This window comes from Lipotes vexillifer, unplaced genomic scaffold (assembly GCF_000442215.2).
Source record: "Lipotes vexillifer unplaced genomic scaffold, Lipotes_vexillifer_v1.1 scaffold1598, whole genome shotgun sequence".
NCBI lineage: Eukaryota > Metazoa > Chordata > Mammalia > Artiodactyla > Lipotidae > Lipotes > Lipotes vexillifer.
This window is the reverse complement of record NW_006799777.1, coordinates 10,486-31,595: the sequence shown is the minus strand read 5'-3', so window position 1 is coordinate 31,595 and position 21,110 is coordinate 10,486. Positions and strand designations below refer to the sequence as shown.

The 21,110-nt window shown below is 35.2% G+C and overlaps 1 protein-coding gene across 1 annotated transcript in view; it reads left to right on the top strand.

The window, feature by feature from the left end:
• The window catches only part of CNTN5 (contactin 5), a 533,631-nt gene that overhangs the window by 506,273 nt on the left and 6,248 nt on the right, over positions 1 to 21,110 (top strand). Inside the window, exons 20-21 of the mRNA XM_007471947.1 lie at positions 13,609 to 13,795; positions 14,263 to 14,375. Coding sequence (XP_007472009.1) covers positions 13,609 to 13,795; positions 14,263 to 14,375 — 300 coding nt within the window. The remainder of the gene's footprint in view (positions 1 to 13,608; positions 13,796 to 14,262; positions 14,376 to 21,110) is intronic.

Below are 21,110 nucleotides of genomic sequence, written 5' to 3'. Positions count from 1 at the left end.
AAAAAAAAAAAAAAAAAAAAAAAAAGGAAGTAAAGATGAGACTTTTATATGGGAAACTTCCCTTGATACACCTGGCATAATAGTGGAGGTAAATGAGAAAAAAGAAATCATTTCTGAAGTCATGAGCACACCTTTAATTCCTTCTAGGATATGGCTCCTGTCAAACACATACTCAACTGCCATTTTGATATGGACAAACTTTATCTCTAGAATACATAGTACAGCATTAACTAATGATAACCCCTCAATAAACTCTTCTTAATAAATAATCAAACTTGAACCTATGTCGTTCACTTGACTCTGAAATCTTTGTGTTTTCTCTTCCACTAATCTTGGGAGGCTACCCTCAAGCAAGGGTCATTTAGAGGGAAGATGGACATCATCAAGAGCAATAAAATCCTTAAGGCTCTTATAACATCACCTGATCCCCCTTCTAAGCTCCCATCACTGTGCTCTCCTTCCCCTGTACACTCCTCAGGTGACTCACAGCCTGATTCTAATTGTGACCTGGATTGTCAGATTTGGACCTCGTTTGTCCCTGATCTGACTTTCTGTGTGTTTCATCTGAATCTCAGTTATCATTTATTATTCATTCACTTACTTATCCACGTGCTATTTATTGAATGCCTGCTAAGTCTTGGTGCAGTGAGTGGGGTTAAACAATAAGTAAAATAGACAGATTCCCTGCCCTTATGAAGTTCATAGTCTAGCAAGGGAGACTTTATTTCAGTTTCTTTCTTTCATTTCTGTTTTTCTGTTTTTTGGTAAGGCCTTGTAGCTCCTTTTGTTTGATGTCTTGGTTTTGATGTTCTTTTCCCTGATGTAGCCAGACCTATCAGGCAGCTGTAAGGATCTCAGTAGGAGGCTTTCCCTGATACCATCTGTCAATTATCTACCTACATTTAGCATTTTTGTCCTTTACAAGGAAGCCTCCATTACACTCTAATTTGTTTACCAAATAATGAATCAAGCATTTTGACTTAAACTATGGTCATCTGCAACTAACTTACACTTTCAAATACATTAACCAATTAATTCAAATCAAACTGTTTCTGTTAATAAAATGACTAATTGCTCTATCTAATAGAATGGTCAAAGCAATTGATATGGTAGAAATACCTATGCATAAAGATAGGGTCAGAATGATGACAGCCCCTAGCCTACCAGAAAATAAAATGACTTTATGGTAAGAGGCTTCAGGAAAGTTTAGTAATATCATCCCCTTTAATTTCAAGGTGGGTCCACCCATGGACATTTCTAAATGTCACAATTAGGCTAGATTCAAATTCTGCTATGAAAAGAAAAAGAGTGGTCTTTTCAACAAGTTTGCAAGGCTGCCTTTTATTATACAAGTCTTATACTACCTAACAAAAATGACCATCTGAGGAAATAAGAAAGAATATGAAATCACAAATATAGACACCACTCCATCTAATTGTATTTTACAAATACAATTGAACAATTTTGTTGACATTCTCTTAAAACAACCCATTTGAGAATCTTGTTTGCTTACATGGAAGTAGCTTGAGATTTCATGGCTACAGAGACTAAATGTAGAAAGTGTTGACACTGAGATATGTGAAATTTCTAGCTTATGACATGCAGCATGATTGAAAATCAGAAGTGAGCTATATTTATTGAATGACTGATTTTTGAATTATCATGACTGCCCCATCTTGATTGCCATCCCTGTCATTGGCCCATGCAAATAAATTACTAGTTTCAGTTTTGAATTTATGAACCCACCAGCATTAAGTGTCCTGTGAATGGTAATTCCTGAATCTTAGAGCAGAGCCTCTAAAGCTTTTCCTAGAACACCGGGATTTTTATGTGCATACAAAATCAGAGCAGATGCCAGTCTAGCAAGAAAAAAGACTAAAGAAAAATAGGGCCAAATTTCATCATCTTTTCTCTGATTTTCCCAAATTGGGAGGAATGACAAAGGAAATTGGGTTATAATGCAATGTTGGATGATTAATATTTGTTATTCCTTCACTTATCAAGCATTTATTATCAGGCACTGTTCTAGGCAGTGGAAATGCAAAAACTATTAAGATCTAGTCCCTGCTCTTAAAAAAATTCACAGTTTAATACTAAGAGATGTTTGTGGGAAATTTAAATAAACAAAAGGCAGAGAGGAAGACATTGGAACAATACAATTCTTATATCCATAATTACCCTGGGATTCCTTAGCATCCTGATCCTCTGAAGAAACACTAGTAGCATAAACCCATACCAATGCCCTCCATGGGCATAGGTTTCTGTTTGCTTGAGCATATGCTTCTGTCCCTAAATGTCCTCAATTTTCCTAAATAAAACAATAAATCAATCAATAAAAATTTTACTGAATAAAATAAAAAGGAAATTTTTAGACATATTTTTAAATATTATATTGTATATTCTGCCTGTGAAACAAAATTCCTCATGATTATCAAGTTAATGGTGCTTGTATTCATAGTGATCTTCTTGGAAGAGAATTATTAAGTATATTTTTTAATGGCTGGGTTCATTTCAATAATAAGCGACAATGTATTTTTATAGCAGGGTGAAAAGTACACAGTGTCCTAGTCCTAATTCTTAACTTTTTCATGCTTATTATGAAGAAGAGCAAAAGACAAAACAACTTGTCCCATTTTACAATTCTCACTAAAAGACACACACACCCCTAGCGACTCCTTTTCCCAGGCTATATTCAAGACTTGCATGTATTTATTTTAGAACTTCCAGAGGGTATGTAATTCAGAAGTTCATTTTAGACATGTCACTAAAGCCATTTCCACTTATTGATTGCACTGAAAAGACACTAATTGTGTTTTGCTCTATAAAGTAAGTTGTAGTGGGGATTTCTTAAGGGGAAAAGGGATGAGATTGTTGTTGTTTTTATTTTATGAGCTGACTCTAATCGTCAAAGCAGGAGACAAAAAAAAAAAAAAAAAAATGGTCCTCACTGCTGTTTGACAATAACTCATACTAGGCAGATTGCATTTAATTGGCATAGCAGAGGGTGCAAGGGTGAGTGTGTGTGTGTGTGTGTGTGTGTGTGTGTGTGTGTAAAATGGAATTTCAGACATAAATTAAAGGGGGAAAAGAAGCTAAAATGAAACCAGTTACCAAAAGGCTAAAACAAAGGCTATTTTATTTTCCATATGGTGTGTGGGCAGCAGCTGTTGTACAGATTCTCCTTTGGCTTTTTCTTATGACTATATAAAAATAAGAATATAAAAAACTAAACAGTGAGAAGAAAATACTTCTACACTCTCTTTTCTGAAATTCTGCAGACTCTGGAAAAATCAAATAGCTTTCATGTCTCTATCATTAGATTTCCTTCTTAGGTTATTTTCAGAGACTGGGAGGCTAACTAAAACTATTTATGATTTTAAAAAATCAGCAGATCAAAAGGAAATTATAGAGGTAACTTGAAGATGTAACAGTTGTTTAACTTGTTCCTTCCCCTGTCCTATTGAAAGGCAACCTATAGAATTATTTTAGAAAGTAATGAATAACTCAGTGTATACTGTGTTTCTGTTTCATTTACTTCTAAATACATTGCTTCATGGAGAAAATTCTCTAACCCAAACCACATTTCATATTTTCTTCTACTAAAACTTTTAGAAACCATTTTATTTTCAAGAATATTAAAATATTTGCCTGAATATATTGTTTTACCCACATGAAGAACCAAAAGGGTATGTATGGATGATATCTTTTATCATATTCAGATGTATTTCCTATTTTTTTCACTCTTGGACACAAATGTTAATTTACTGTGTGACCTCTAAACAGGGTTTTTTTCTTTACTCCTAAACGCAGCCATCCTGAGCTCATCATGTCCATCCACAATCTCACTCTCTGTTACATAATACACATTTGTACACAGAAAGCATCCATGCAAAAAATAAAACAACAAATGTAGACATCAACCCATTTAATTTTACAAATACTTGGAATATTTTTGTTGACATTCTCTTAGAATGACCCATATGAGAAATACCGAATTGCAACAAAATCTTCCTTTTGAGGGTTGGTTTTTTATGTTAAGCACCTGAAAACATACTTTTGGCACAGAGGTTCTAATTCAATGAGTGTTGAAGAGATAGATACAGACATGGTCTTGCTTACTATACTAAGAAATATAGAAATATTATAAGGTGTTTGAACACACACAAAAAGGAAGTTTTGCAAAAGACATGCTTAGCATTATAAAAATGCCAATTACTAATTGACTATTTGCTAATTACAAAATGGTTGAGACTTTATTTTCAAAGGGCAAGACTTTTTTTAATCTACATATAGAAAAGTGAACAAATCATAAATGTACAGCTCAGTGAATTATCACGAAGTGAACATACCTGTGTAACCACAATCCAGGTCAGGAAACAAAATTACTAAGAGCTAGAGAATCACCTTGTGTCTCTTATAGTCATTATCCTTATTCTGAACTCCACACCCCCACCAAAAACAAAAACCCAGTATCCTGACTTCTGATTGGTTTTACTAGTTTTGGGAATTGTATGGAGCTTTTTATGTCTTGTATTTTTCACTCAACATTATATCGGTAATTTCATCCATATTTTTATGTGTTTTCTCCTAAATCTCATTTGTGAGTATCCCACAATTTATTTATCATTCTTCCATTGATGGACATTAGGTCTGTTAGCAGTTTGGGTCTGTTTTGAATAGAGCTGAGTACAGAGGAAAATTTTGGTAGAATTATCCACTTGCAATATTAAATCTAATCCATGATTATTATATCCCTCTTTTTTTTTAAGCCTTCTTTGATCTTTGTCTATAGTGACCTTGCAAATCTTTCCTTAGATTTATCCCTATTTAATATTTTTATTCTAATGTAACTGTAACCTTTGTGGGGTTTTTTACATTTTATTTTTTAATTGTTTTTATTTAAATTGTTTTTTAAATCTTTATTGGAGTACAATTGCTTTACAATGTTGTGTTTCTGTTGTACAACAAACTGAATCAGCTATATGTATACATATATACCCATATCCCCTCCCTCTGGAGCCTCCCTCCCACCCCTCTACGTTGTCAAAAAGCATCAAGCTGATCTCCCTGTGCTATGCAGCAGCTTCCTACTAGCCATCCATTTTACATTTGGTAATGTATATATGTCAATGCTACTCTCTCACTTCATCCCAGCTTCCCCTTGCCCTCTTGTGTCCTCAAGTCCATTCTCTGTCTGCATCTTTATTCCTGTCCTGCCCCTAGGTTCATCAGAATGATTTTTTTTTTAGATTCCATATATATGTTTTAGCATGTGGTATTTGTTTTTCTCTTTCTGACTTACTTCACTCTGTATGACAGGCTCTAGGTCCATCGACCTCACTACAAATAACTCAATTTCATTTCTTTTTATGACCGAGTAATATTCCATTGTATATATGTGCCACATCTTCTTTATCCATTCATCTGGCAATGGACACTTAGGTTACTTCCATGTCCTGGCTATTGTAAATAGTGCTTCAGTGAATATTGGGGTACATATCTCTTTTTGAATTATGGTTTTCTCAGGGTATATGCCCAGTAATGGGATTGCTGGGTCATATGGTAGTTCTATTTTTAGTTTCTTAAGGAACCTCCATACTGCTCACCATAGTGGCTGTATCAATTTACATTCCCACTAACAGTACAGGAGGGTTCCCTTTTCTCCACACCCTCTCCAGCATTTATTGTTTCTATATTTTTTGATGATGGCCGTTCTGACTGGTGTGAGGTGATGCCTTATTGTGGTTTTGATTTGCATTTCTCTAGTAATTAGTGATGTTCAGCAACTTTTCATGTGTTTGTTGACAATCTGTATACCTTCTTTGGAGAAATGTCTGATTAGGTCTTCCACCCATTTATAGATTGGGTTGTTTGTTATTTTGATATTGAGCTGCATGAGCTGCTTGTATATTTTGAAGATTAATCTTCTGTCAGTTGCTTCATTTGCAAATATTTTCTCACACTCTGAAGGTTGTCTTTTTGTCTTGTTTATGGTTTCCTTTACTGTGCAAAAGCTTTTAAGTTTCATTAGGTCCCATTTGTTTATTTTTGTTTTTATTTTCATTATTTTAGGAGGTGGATCAAAAATGATCTTGGTGTGATTTATGTCATAGAATGTTCTACCTATATTTTCCACTAAGAGTTTTATAGTGTCTAGCCTTACATTTAGGTTTTTAATCCATTTTGAGTTTATTTTTGTGTATGGTGTCAGGAAGTGTTCTAATTTCTTTCTTTTACATGTAGCTGTCCAATTTTCCCAGCACCACTTAATGAAGAGGCTGTCTTTTCTCCATTATATATTCTTGCCTCCTTTATCAAAGATAAGGTGACCATATGTGTGTGAGTTTATCTCTGGACTTTCTATCTTGTTCCATTGATCAATATTTCTCTTTTTGTGCCAGTACCGTACTCTCTTGATTACTGTAGCTTTGTAGTATATTCTGAAGTCAAGGAACCTGATTCCTCAAGCTCCATTTCTCTTTCTCAAGATTTCTCTGCTATTCAGGGTCTTTTTTGGCTCCACACAAATTGTACAATTTCTTTTTCTAGTTCTGTGAAAAATGTCATTGGTAGTTTGATAGGGATTGCATTGAATCCACAGATTGCTTTGGGTAGTATAGTCATTTTCACAATGTTGATTCTTCCAATCCAAGAACATGGTATATCTCTCTATCTGTTTGTATTATCTTTAATTTCTTTCATCAGTGTCTTATAGTTTTCTGCATACAGGTCTTTTGCTTCCTTAGGTAGGTTTATTCCTAGGTATTTTACTCTTTTTGTTGTAAAGGAAAATGGGAGTGTTTCTTTAATTTCTCTTTCTGATTTTTCATTATTGATGTATAGGAATGCAAGAGTTTTCTGTGCATTAATTTTGTATCCTGATACTTTACCAAATTCATTGATTAGCTCTAGTAGTTTTCTGGTGGCATCTTTAGGATTTTCTATTTAGAGTATCATGCCAGCTGCAAAGAGTGACAGTTTTACTTCTTCTTTTCCAATTTGGATTCCTTTTCTTTTTTTCTTTTTCTTCTCTGATTGCCATGGCTAAAACTTCCAAAACTAGGTTGAATAATAGTGATGAGAGTGGGCACCCTTGTCCTGTTCCTGATCTTAGAGGAAATGCTTTCATCTTTTGAGATGATTGATTGAGAATGATGTTAGCTGTGTGTTTGTCATATATGGCTTCTATTATGTTGAGGTATGTTCCCTCTATACACACTTTCTGGAGAGTTTTTATCATAAGTGAGTCTTGAATTTTGTCAAAAGCTTTCTCTGCTTCTATTGAGATTATCATGTGGTTTTTATCCTTCAATTTGTTAATATGGTGCATCACATTGATTGATTTGCTAATACTGAAGAATCCTTGCATTTCTGGGATAAACCCCACTTGATCATGGTGTATGATCTTTTGAATGTGCTGTTGGATTCTGTTTGCTAGTGTTTGTTGAGGATATTTGCATCTATGTTCATCAGTGACATTGTCCTGTAATTTTCTTTTTTTGTGACATCTTTGTCTGGTTTTGGTATCAGGCTGATTGTGGCCTTGCAGAATGAATTTGGGAGTGTTCCTCCCTCTGCTATATTTTGGAAGAGTTTGAGAACGATAGGTGTTAGCTCTTCTCTAAATGTTTTTTTAGAATTCGCCTGTGAAGCCATCTGCCCCTACACTTTTGTTTGTTGGAAGATTTTTAATCACAGTTTCAATTTCAGTGCTTGTGATTGTCCTGTTCATATTTTCTACTTCTTCCTGCTTCAGTCTTGGAAGGTTGTACTTTTCTAAGAATTTGTCCATTTCTTCCAGGTTGTCGATTTTATTGGTGTATAGTTGCTTGTAGTAGTCTCTCATGATCCTTTGTATTTCTGCAGTGACAGTTGTTACTTCTCCTTTTTCATTTCTAATTCTGTTGATTTGAGTCTTCTCCCTTTTTTTCCTGATGAGTCTTATGCTTTGTCTTTTTGGGCTCACCATTACCCCAGTTTCCTACAGGCACAGGGCATGGTAAATAATACATATTCAAACAATTTTTTGAAAAAGTAATTAAATTAATAGTTTTGAAGTTCTCAAAGTATGGTAAAATATTTGCATTTCAATATGCATTTTGATTATTTTTGAAAACTCTAACCTTTGGCTTCCCTGGTGGAGTAGTGGTTAGGAATCCAGCTGCCAATGCAGGGGACATAGGTTCGAGCCCTGGTCCGGAGAGATCCCACATGCCACAGAGCAACTAAGCCTGTGCACCACAACTACTGAGCCTGCGCTCTAGAGCCCATGAGCCACAACCACTGAGCCTGCACACCTGTTTTAGCCTGTTTTAGCCATGATTGCCATGGCTAAAACTTCCAAAACTAGGTTGATATATATATATATGTATATATATATGTATATATATACAACAAAGAGAAGCCACCACAATGAGAAACCCATGCATCACAACGAAGAATAGCCCCTGTTCACCACAACTAGAGAAAGCCCACACATAGCAACAAATACCCAACACAGCCAAAATAAATAAATTATAAAAAGAAAAACTTAAAAAAAATAAAAACTCTAGCCTTACTAGTCTAGAGAATAAATTACTTTCAATGGTGCAAAAATTGCATTTTTGTTTTGCAACATTAAATAACAGCAGAAACTAGAGCTGTCTTTATTAAATTCAGGGAGTACACTATTGAATGAGCAGGGATCATTGAGTGCAATTTAAATTATAAAAACAAGTGAATACAGGAGCTAAGAATTGTGTTTTTAAAATCTAACAGGTAACAAAAATCAGACAGGAGAATATAAAATACTAGTAAGAATTCTTCAGTGATTATATATATGACTGAAGAAGACTGGGAAGTAGGGGAAAGTTCATAGCTCATCCAGTAACCACTGACTCCATATAGCAGCATTCATGGATTTTAGATCCTATAATTTCATGTAAGGGAACCAGACTGTGTATGTCATGGATATCTTAGAATCATCACATAAGATAATTGAATCTGTTATCTGCTTAGTTAAAATCATCATTATGGAGAATCAACTTTGGAAAAAAATAGGTTATCTACTAAGCAAAGTCATCTAGATTTAGGTTCAAATCTACAATCTTAAAGTTATCAGCTGACTCAGAATTCATGCTTCCTGCCTGCCACTATTAATATTACATAATTTGGAGGAACAAAGTCAAAAAACAAAACAATATGAAGGATAGCAAAAAAGTAAACACAAATTACAAAAATCAGAAATGTTAAACCATCAAGAAACAAAATAGTTCAAGTAGTTGGGTGACAATAAGGGAGCTGTCTAAAACTACTCATAAAACTGAGGTTTTTATAAACAAGGTTATAGAGATTCAGTGGTTAAGTAACTTGTCCCATTATATGAAGCTTATAGATATCAAAAATAAGATTAAAATTTAGGCCTTCTGACTCCAAAACCATGATGTGCCTAGAGCTTGCAACATTTTGGCATATCTCTCAGATTCATACACTTTTGTTGGAAGTGAAAATTAGTACAACAACTATTTGAAAACCAGTGTGGCAGTTTTGTATCAAAATCATAAAAATTTCAATAATCTTAGACCCCATAATCACCTGTCTAGAATTCTATTCTGGGGAACTATTCCAATATGTGGAAAAAAATGTACATGAACATATTCATGGCAACATTTTAATTAAGAGAGCAAAAGTTGCAAGCTACTCAAATGTTCCACAATAGAAAAGTGGTTAAATGATATTTGGTACATAAGGCATATGATAGACTTTTAGTATTGATATAAAAAATGGGAAAATATTTATATGTGACTATAATGTTAGAGAAGAAAAGTAGTTACATAATTATATTAACTACATGTAATAAAAATACAGGAAGGGATAAACACAAAAAATCCCCAATTGTGTGAGGGTGATAAAATAGCAGGTTATCTATTCTTCTGGTTTCAGATATTTATATATTTTTAAATGTTTTTAACCTCATGTCAAGTGATCTCATACAGAGTTCAAAGTTTATAGGTTGATAAAATCTATCATCAGGATAGAATTGAATCATGAAGAAATAAATTGAATGAAGAGGAACTTTCAACTTTCAAAGGTGCAGTGTGACTTATGAATACTATATTACCTCAATTCCAAGTTAAGAATCACTAAATAAGCATGATGTTAAACTCCAAGTATTTTTTTCTGTTTTTCTGAATTACCCTATCCTCCATCAAAAAAAAAAATGTAGTAAATAAAATTATTATTTCACTGTGAAGATCATAACTTCTCCAGCTCTTTTTTTCAATATGCCAGAAAGAGAAATAATGTGTGGATTTTTTAGATTTATCACAGGTTTTACCTGATGCAGCTAGTATTTGTGTTTCCTCACAATCAGTTACTTCCAAACATTTTATCTTTTACTTGGGATGTTTAATTTTGTGGTGATTCATCAGAAAATTAAACATTCAATATTTAACCTAAGTGTCCATCAACAGACGAATGGATAAATAAGATGTGGCACATATATACAATGGAATATTAACCATAAAAAAAACAAAAATGAGTTATTTGTAGTGAGGTGTATTGGACATAGAGACTGTCATACAGAGTGAAGTAAGTCAGAAAGAGAAAAACACACCCCGTATACTAACACATATATATGGAATCTAAAAAAAAAAAGGTTCTGAAGAACTTAGGGGCAGGACAGTAATAAAGACGCAGAAGTAGAGACTGGACTTGAGGACACGGGGAGGGGGAAGGGTAAGCGGGGATGAAGTGAGAGAGTAGCATGGACATATATACAGTATCAAATGTAAAATAGATAGCTAGTGGGAAGCAGCTGCATAGCACAGGGAGATCAGCTTGGTGCTTTGTGACCACCTAGAGGAGTGGGATAGGGAGGGTGGGAGGGAGATACAAAAGGGAGAGGATATGGGGATATATGTATACGTATAGCTGATCATATACAGCAGAAACTAACACACCATTGTAAAGCAATTATTCTCCAATAAAGATGTTAAAAAAAATTCAATATTTAGAAGTCCAGAATTTGTATTGAAATCTGTGTTTGTATCGAAATCTGTAATTTGCTGAATTTAATCACACTCAACTCCCTCAAATATATATATTTAACTAACTTAAAATAATCTAGCTAATTAAAGAAAATTGGCTAGATTATTGCCTAAATTGAAGCAGAGACCTAGAAATCAGATATATCACTGGGAAGGAGAAGGATACACATTTGTTCATCCAACAACATCTCATCAAATTTTGTAGTTTGAAAATAACTTAGATTTCTTCAGTTAAAAGTATGCTCGAGACCAAGAAAGATAAGTTAGTTCTTGGAATTGGGTCTAATGGGGCAAACATAGTACAGAAGGCAGTGTTAGAGCATTTCAGCTTAATCAAACAAATTTCTGAAGTTCAGACACTCAACTGTATGCCAGGTCAAATCTATGAAGAGACAGGGATGAGAAATAGAAATTTGTTTATGATTATCTTATTAACCATATATATATATATATATATATTCATATTCAAGATCTGTGTAGTTGTGTCAGGCAGTGTTTAATTGCAAAGAACTAAATTACTCTAACTAGTTTAAGTAAGAAGTGTTTTATTATAAGTATTAAATGGTTTACAGAATTATTGAGTTAAATTACCAGACTCCAGGGTGATCTTTCAAAAGTAACTGTTAAAGCTAGTCAATAAGACTAAGCCACCAGGAAGACACTGATGTCTTCTAAAAACAGGAAGTCTCCAGCCCTAGTCCCACACTCCACTGCCATGGTTTGGAAGCCACCATGAACAAAATGGCACCACATTCAGGAGCCTCTGTGATCTGGAAGCCTCTGCTATTACTGCCTGTTCCAGAATCCTGCCATGTTTGCTATAATTTGCACCAATAAGATGGATGTCTTGTGCCTGGCTCCTTGACCCCCATAAAGCTAATGGTTAGACAATAAGCCATTCATTTTTGCTGCCACAGTCAGGGGGTGGAGGGGAAAGGAAAAATAATGTCTCCATTACTAAACTCATAGGCAAAAGAAACAGAATTTGTAGAAATTCACTGTCCATTTCATTTTTACTTTCAAATACCAGGCATGGCATCTGACTGGTTAAGCCTAAAACATATTCAGAGCCCTAACTGCAAGTGAGTCTTGAAAGTATGATTTTTATCTTTGCATCTCTTAAGTCCAGGAAGACACTAGAATGAGGGTGAAATGGATGCTGAAAGCTAAAATACCATATCCCTTTTGTTACTCAACATCCATATACATCCTTCTCCCCATTCAACAACTCCCCAAAAGCAACAACTGGCAATGACAATGCTCCATTGTGCAAATATCTCTTAAACAAATGAAAATGTACCCACCATCTCCCTAAAAGGGAAAGCCAAGGAAATTTCCATTAGTCAATCTGTCCATCTCCTGTAATGAACTACATTAGAAATTTACCTACCCACAACACTCTATCATAAGATAGGAAGGGACCCAGGTTATTTAATATTTAGATATAAAACAGTATAAGGAAGAAAATATGGCTCTTACAGTCTTCATTTCATAAGACTGCAATTATAATTTGTAACTTTCTTCCCCCTCTACCCATTTCTTATACCCTTTGTCTTTAGCCATCATCTAGGCTGGTAGATGCATTTTAATATGGTACAGTGACTCAATTTTTTTTTTTTTTTCCTGAGAGGTAGCCAAGGAACTGGTAGTCCTAGGCATGCTCCAGAATATCTCAAGTTCCAAACAAACTCCTCACTGCCCAAATTTTGTAGCATCAACCTTAGGTAAGCCAGAATCTGGAAAATGTGATGTTTGGTTTTCTAGCCTGCAGAGTAGAAAAAGCACTTGAAGGATGATGAAATGTTTGCAGCAGTCCACTTCTTTCACCACAGTAATTAATTGGAGAAAGAAGAATTACTCTTCCATTATTTTTACCACAGTAAATAAGTAGGGGGAAAAAAAACTACTCTCTTGTGCCTTTATGCATGGTTAAATTCCAGTGTCTGAATACAGTTAAGCTTTAGGTACACAGAGATAATTATTGAATCTCATAAAGGGATCAAGATCTGTATGAGACCAGCCACCAAGAGCTCATAACCAGGGAAGATCACCTCAATGCACAAATTGTGCTTTGACAAAGCTCTTCCCTTCTGCCGCCCTCCCATATCCTAGCAAAGCCATTTCTCTGCATTTAAACCATTCCAAATTATCATGAGTGTTCTGTCGCCTCTCCTCTGTTAAATCCATCCAGCTGTGTGATTCACATCTGTGTGGGGCCCAGGAGGAAATATTTCTCATGCCTCTTTCTCAAATAATTCATTAAAAGCCTCATGGCTTTGAATGGGAAATGGTTCTGATGACCTATGAGAAAAGAACTTCTTCCATTTCTTTGAATGATTCTTCATACTACCAGGTTACAAGGTAGCACCTTTCGTTGCTTTGCTAAGTTGCTGCGGTTTACACAGATGCAAATCATGCAGTGGCCAAGATAGTGATTTTAGCCTCGTTAGTAGAACCTGTTAATTGGATGATACAGGAGTGATTTCCCAGGGATGGGTTTGAGAAACATCCAAAGGGTAAAAAAAAAATCAACAATCGTAAGCACAGGAGAAACTTTAAAATTAATCTTTCATGTTGACAGATTGGCTATCGGAAAGACATGGAACAAGAAGATGCAGCAGAAACCATCAAAACTAGGGGGAATGAGTCATCTGTCATCCTGACAGGATTAGAAGGAAACACATTATATCACTTCACAGTGAGAGCTTATAATGGAGCTGGATATGGGCCACCTAGCAGTGAAGTGAGTGCAACCACAAAGAAATCCCGTAAGTGACCTGGGCTTTTTGTTTGTTTCAGACAAAAGGGAAACATCTTTTAACATTTCTGAAAGCCATGTGAGGTACATAAAAAGCAGAGCTGAAGAGGAGTTTTGATTTATAGTCTTGCTTCATGCTTAGATCTGAATTCCAAAACTAGCTCAGAAAATTTTGTATTCATAGTAGATAAGGGTTATCTTCCTGTGAAACAAGGCTAAGCGATTTTGACACAGAAGGGAGATAAAAGGATTCAGGTTCAAAAACTCAGCAGAGTAGCTATTAAAATGACACTCCTGGAGCAAAACCTTCCTTATCTGACTCTAGCTGGAAAGAAGCCTATGGTGCCAGTCAACTAGAAAAGACTGATGTACTCACAAGAAAAGACTGAACACAAGAAAAGACTGAAATACAAGGATTTAAGTGAATAAATGTATTTAAGACTCTTTGTCCACTCACTTTTACTTTTTATTTTGTAGCCCCCAGTCAAGCACCTAACAACCTCAGGTGGGAGCAGCAAGGCTCTCAGCTTTCTCTGGACTGGGAACCTGTCAGACCATTAGCCAACGAGTCTGAAGTCATGGGCTACAAGGTTAGTGTTTTTTCACTCTTTGGATAGACTCTCATCTAAAAAATTGCTTATGTAAGGATGTGCAATTTAAAAGGTGTATAAAGACCTATTAACATACCTATTTTTTTCTCAATCATTTTTCTACCTGTATGTTAGAAAGAGCCTTCCTGCAGCGGGGAATCCAAGGCAATCCAAATCAGTTTCAGCTACACAAGGCACAAGAAGGGAATGGGTAGGAAAGACAACAAGAATTTGAATACAGGGTAAAAATGGCTCATGAAACAGTGTCAGGACAAGCAGAACTTAGAGAGTCTTGGCATTCTCTTCCCAAAGACAAACTGTCCTGGCAGATGGAAAAGACCGGACCACATAGTTTGAGTAGAAAGACTTTCCATTAGCAAAGAAACACAAGAAGAAAAAATGCTAGCGTCAGCACAGGGGATAGGAAAGAGACCATGGAGAGAGACAGCAAACTCCAAAATAGATACAACATTTCACATATGGTCATCCTGCTATGTGCCAGCAAGAGATCTGCAAATATAAAAATGTTTAGGCAGTTTGTTTTTGAAAAACAGCTTCATCTCTGATTTTAAAATATGTGGTCAATATATTGAATTGGCTGAATTTCAAATTCTTTTTCCATAACATCAGATTCTATTTATTGTCTTAAACTCATACTGATTCATTAGTGGAATATTATTTATAGCAGATTTTTAAAAAAATTTCAAGGATAATATTTGACTGAAAAGCATCATTTAGGTGGCTGTTCAACTATCAGAGATGGTAACACAGCACTTTGTATATAAAGTGCTAAAATTCTGAAGCTAAAAACTGAAAAAGTTATAAATGGAATATATTTTTAAGTTAGATAATTCCCATTAAGAATATCTTAAGGCACAAACTGTAGCAATTCTTACAGACTGTGATTGGTATGGATCATAGACATCCTCACAATTAAACACACTCAAATCTGTCCTAATCCTCGTGGGTATTGAATTTGATCTTTGGGGGGAGGGCAGATGTGCCATCTTCTGTACCCTTCTCTTAGTCCTCTTCTTTCCACATCCTTCCCCTCATGCTCACAACTTGTATTCTAAGGTAAAGATACCCTTCAATGATTAAGGGTAGCAGCCTGGCCAGAAATGGTGATGGACCAACCGAGAACCAATCTAATGTCATTAGAACTCTAGCAAGCAATCTCCCAAACTGGAGAGGCAAATAGACGCAAGAAAGAGCTAGATAAAAGCATATGACTGCCTAGAAGAGCCATTTGGCTTCAGGCACCTTTCGGGTGAGAAAAGAAATACCATACAACATGGAGAATACATGAGCCTCAGCATAGGGCTCCCAGGTGGGATGACCCTTCTTGTTGCTCGCATTTGCCACTTCTACTTCTGTCATTGCTTACCTCTTTACATGTGACTGTCTCCCCAAGCTGTTTATATATGATTGAAAGCAAGGCCTCTGTTTTACTCATCTCTTTATCCCTAACATTTCTAGAGTGGATGAATAAATTAATTTTTGACCCAACTTGAGGTATTTTATGCAATCACTCACAAGTGTGTATTATCAGCTGTTTTTCCTATCATGGCCTTCCCATATGTTGTGGTGGAATGGGAAAAGAGAACTGGCTTCTGAGTCAGACAGACTTGAGTTCAAATCCCAGTTGTGTAACTTTGAGCTAGTTGCTTAACTTGAGTTTCATTTTAACTTCGAAAAAATGCAAAAATAATGATAACTTATTATACAGATTATTTTAAGGATTAAGTAAGATAATTTGTGTAAAATGCTTAGCATATAAGAAGTGCTCATTGAAAAATAGCTACTGTCTTTCTTATTGTTATTGGAAGAATTCCACCTAGTAAGGTGGAATTTTAAAATATTTTAACAGAAGAAACTGATCTTTAAAAGTTGCCTGCCAGTTCTGTCTCAATGAAGACAGCACAGGTCACCTGGAATACATTGTTGTGGAGGGGGTAATCACTAACATGGTCCATCTTAGTTGTATAAATAATGACAAGTAGGTACATGTTGACAGAGGATTTTTTTTTCTTTTATTTCCTTGAAATGGTCTCACCTCCTTATGTCCCTGAGAAAGAAAATCTAGTTCCTAAGAAAGGACTCTGCTGATAACAAATGGAGTGAGACCTCAAAGCCTGTTCTTTTGTAACTAAACCTTATTAGAACTTCTGATGTATGGGCTAATCCCCAGTTAGAGACCTACTGGCAGGAATGACACAAAGTGCCCTGTGAGGGAAAGGGGACTTCACATTGATGATTGAGGCTTAACATAGAGCCTGGATTCTCCTGGGAAGGTCTGGTTTTCACAGGGAAGGTGACTAAGCATGAAAGCTCCTATTGACACAGGCATAATGGAACAGGAATATGATTAGAAACAGTAGCTGTGAATATTTACTAAAGAGATGGAACCCAGAGGACACAAGCTTGGAGCCCCCTTTACTGAGCATGAGTTGGAGAACTACTGCAGCCTTAGGCAAGGATCTGCATGCAGTGAAAGAGCTGTACCATCTGGAGGGAGGTTCACACAAATATGGAGTGGCTAGTATAGTACTCAGAGGGAGAAGACTTTGATTCCTACTACATCCCTAAAAATCTACTGCTAGACCAAGAATGGCACCACTCTTAAGAGCCCCATCTTCTTAAACATAACTGTATGTGGCTGTCACAAAAAAATTAACAAAATTAGGGACATGTCAACACACTAATCTTTTCTCTTTCCATGAGGTAATTTGAGGTAAGCTTGCTGTATTAAGACTAAGTTTGCCTCTTGAGATTCTTGGAAAATTTGCAGTAGAGGATTTCCTGCTAATCAGGGCAAGAACTTCCACAATTAATTGCAATATCAAAAGGAAAGTAAATTTATTTTTACTTTTTGTCCTGGCCAAGTTACTTTGCTTGTAAAATCAAAAGAGATCACTAGAAATATACATCGTATGTAAATTTGAAGCTGGAAACTAGGAGTTAATGCCTGAGGTTTAAAGTGCAGGGATTGTATATTCCATGTTTTATATCAAGTCCAGTTTAAGATGGATGAATTAAGAAAAAGTCCTCATCTAGAAATTTTCCAGATTGTGAAAATGATTGAAATGTGATAAATATGGAGAAAAATGGATTTGTTCCATAGGCTTGATCCATAAATAATCCATTAAACTATTCTTTTTTATAGTTAAGATATTATATACTGGATGCAATTTATTCTCAAAAAAATAAACCACACACACACAAAAAAAATAAGATAATAAGATAAAACAGCAGAGCTTGGAATTAGACCAATCCATTTTCTAAGGAAGCATGAATCTTACTCCTTTACTTGATTCCACAGATTGAGGTGTCAGCAACATACATAAGGACAAGATATTACCAGAGAAAGATACAATAACAAGGGAGATTTGGTTCAAAGGTGTTAAGAGAAAAAGAAGGTCTCCCCACCACAACATCTTATCAGGGACTTCAAAAGTGACCAAGATTATAGTGAAAGAATGATGGAATTGAACCATATATGACAGTGTCACAGGAAACACATTAAAATTGAATCTATTCAGATAAATAGAATTAGCTAGTACTTAAATTTCTCACTGCTCTTTGAGACTGTCCAAGAGAACTTGGACTTCTTGGGATTTTATTTAAGAAGTCCAGATTTAATAGTAATACTTTTAAGATATCACAGCTTCTATTAACAAGCAAGAGGAATAGAAGCATGAAGAACAAGAAAAATGCTGGAAAATAATTGTCATTTGTAGACATGGCTATAAATTATTTCCACTCAAACAAAATAGCTTCCCACCTAAAAATATGAGTCAAATTTGGGAGTTTATTTAGCATATTCATCATTTCTTCAGCTCATTTTAATATTTGACTTTACATTTCCCATCCCAATTCAGATTAGCTGCATATTTTCTTTATATATATATATATATATATATATATATATATATATATAAAATCAGGAAAGTGGAATAAAAACTTCAAAGAAATTTCCTGATTTAACTTATTTTTCCCAAATAAGTATTTTTAAATGAAGAAAACTTTGTTTTTATGACTCCACTAGCTTGGGGTCTGAATCTAGAATCCTTACTAATTTTGGCACATGTTATGTCTGTTACTACCACTTCCAAAGAAATGCCAATGACAAAACTAAAGTATATTTAGCCATAATTCTCCTTAATGATCTTGAGAATGGAGAATTTTTTTCTTTGTACTGTGAAAGAAACTTACCAAGATTATAAAGTAAAACAGCCATCTTATCCCCACCTTATTCTCCTTATACAGACTTAAACTTAAGTGAAAGAGAAAATAAATGCTAAATATCCAGGGGCTATGCTTTCCTTTGTACAAATATCCCCTTCCCCACCAAGACAGACTTCTGTCCATTCAGAAGACAAAAGCACTCAAAGGGAATTCAGGATAAGGGCTTCAGGCTACATATCAAGAAAACAGGGTCTCATTTTTCTGTCTATATCTAGAAATATCCTTTCCTGGATATACGACCTCTTCACCATACATCTTCTCCCTCACCTCTACTTTCTGGTATTTATAGAGCTAGGGAGAGTATGGGGAAAATCAGGCTCAAAGCTTACTAGTTATTATATGATCCATCAATATAGACAGAAATTTTTGTTTGTTTATTCCATTTAGATATCAATTAGGGCCTGCCAGACTCCTGAGATATAGGTACACTTGAACTGAAATTGTATTCCACAGCCTGTGGAACTTTGAAGTCCATCCCTATATTTCTCCAGCTTCTCAGGGAGCCTAAGGTCTGTGGCCATTCTGGTCTCCTTAATTTCTTGTATCTTACAGCTGTTCCTTTATCTTATATTTACTCCAAATATGGGACTCAGCCTCTTTCCTGTGATCCCTACAAGTTAAAAAGACTCATGTATAATGGTTTATACCATCATTTCTATATTTGATTATGCTTATATGTTTTCATCATAAAATATTTTTTAAAGATTAAAACAGAAATGGCTTGTATAATGTCAAGTATATACATATACAAGGAAGACTTTATGGAAATGTCAGTGGGAGATAGAGTGAAAGGCATAACATACAAACAAACATCTGAAAATTGCCATAGGAACTCCTGTTCTTAAAAGTCCTTGTAGTCACCCTACAGCTTGTGGCTTCTCACTGGTACTTGAGCCTCCCACCTTATTTTCACCTAGATTCTACTATCTTGCTGATTCCTCCTCACCCACCCATTGCCACTGGGGCTTTGGATTCCTCACCCACTTTTGTGAAGAACAATCGTACCCAAGATGCTAAGCAAGTGAATAGCCCTTCCATTTAATAGGATCCATCCTTCCAATGACACTTGTGGGTGAAACCAGCAAAAATTTATTCTGCTATATTTTTAGGCACACTCACACCATTATTGTTACTATCAGACATATAAACTAGCCATTTCTAGATCATGCCTTTGAGAATAACAGGACTGCACTAAATTTTTGTTTAGGATCATCTCTTTGGCTAAGTTTTTTTAAGTAGAATTTGAGAATAGTCTTGACAATAGACAATTTTCTTTATGCCTAGAGATAGCCATCATTGCAACTTCCAATCTATAAATGTCCGGATTCTCAAAGTACTCCCTGGTCTTCTTACTGTCAATAACTATTTCTGACATGTCTTGATAACTCCTTAACCTTCTCATATTTCTCATTCGTAGTCATGTCTTCTAAATCAGTACTTTAAAATGAGCAAAGATTCTCTAAATCACCCAAGACTAACCATTAATTTAATGTATCTTTTCACTTAGTATACCTACTTATTGACTCATAGCACTACATCTTCCTGGATGTATTATTTAAAGCCACATTTAATCTCAAACTTCTTCTGCTACCATTAACTGATATTTTCCTGCCTTTACCTTTGTTCCTAAATCTCAACTGATCCACACATTTTTCTTCAACTCTGGATTTTACAGCCACATTAAATATGCATTATTGACTGCATTTTTCTTTGTCATAAGAATTGTAATTTATTGAACCATAATAACAAAGTCCTCTAAAATAGTCATTCCCCTGCCAATCCTCACCAATTTACATACTTTTTCATTGCCATAAATTTGCTTTCTAATTACCTCATGTGGATGAACAGAATTCTAATTCAGTATGCTGCTACAGTCAAAATGAGAAGCATAAATTCTGATACAATTTTCATTTTTTAAAGCCAAAAGAACGTGCTATAGGCATCCTCCTAGAAATGTTTCTGATTCCCAAATCTGTACCACTCTGTACATGGCTATAGCATCAAATATGTTTCCTACTGCAGCATATAGCACACTCAGTTGCACTGTTTATCTGTCTCCACTGTTAGACTGTAAGTGCCATGAGGGGACCATATAGTCTTATTCTCTGATGAATCTCCAGTATATAGCACTGTGCCTAACTCACATGAGATACCCAGTAAAATATTTGATGTTGCTCTTGCCACTTCCCAACTATGTTAAACCTATGGCATCTTCCCTATAAGAATTTCAGTAGATAGAATTATTGCACATATTTTATACTTTTACAGAGAATTTACTTCTCTCCCAAGACTCCGAAGTAAATTTAAATCCATGAAAGATAAAGAAAGTAAATGGAGGCAGCATACTTTACCAGAATGCAGAAAGGAGGATCGAGTACAGGCACGCTTCAATATATGAAAATATTACTTTTCTAAAGTATTTTTTTCTTGTATGTAGGTTAGTTCAAGTTCAAAACACATTTTTTTTTTTTTTTTTTTTTGGCGTAG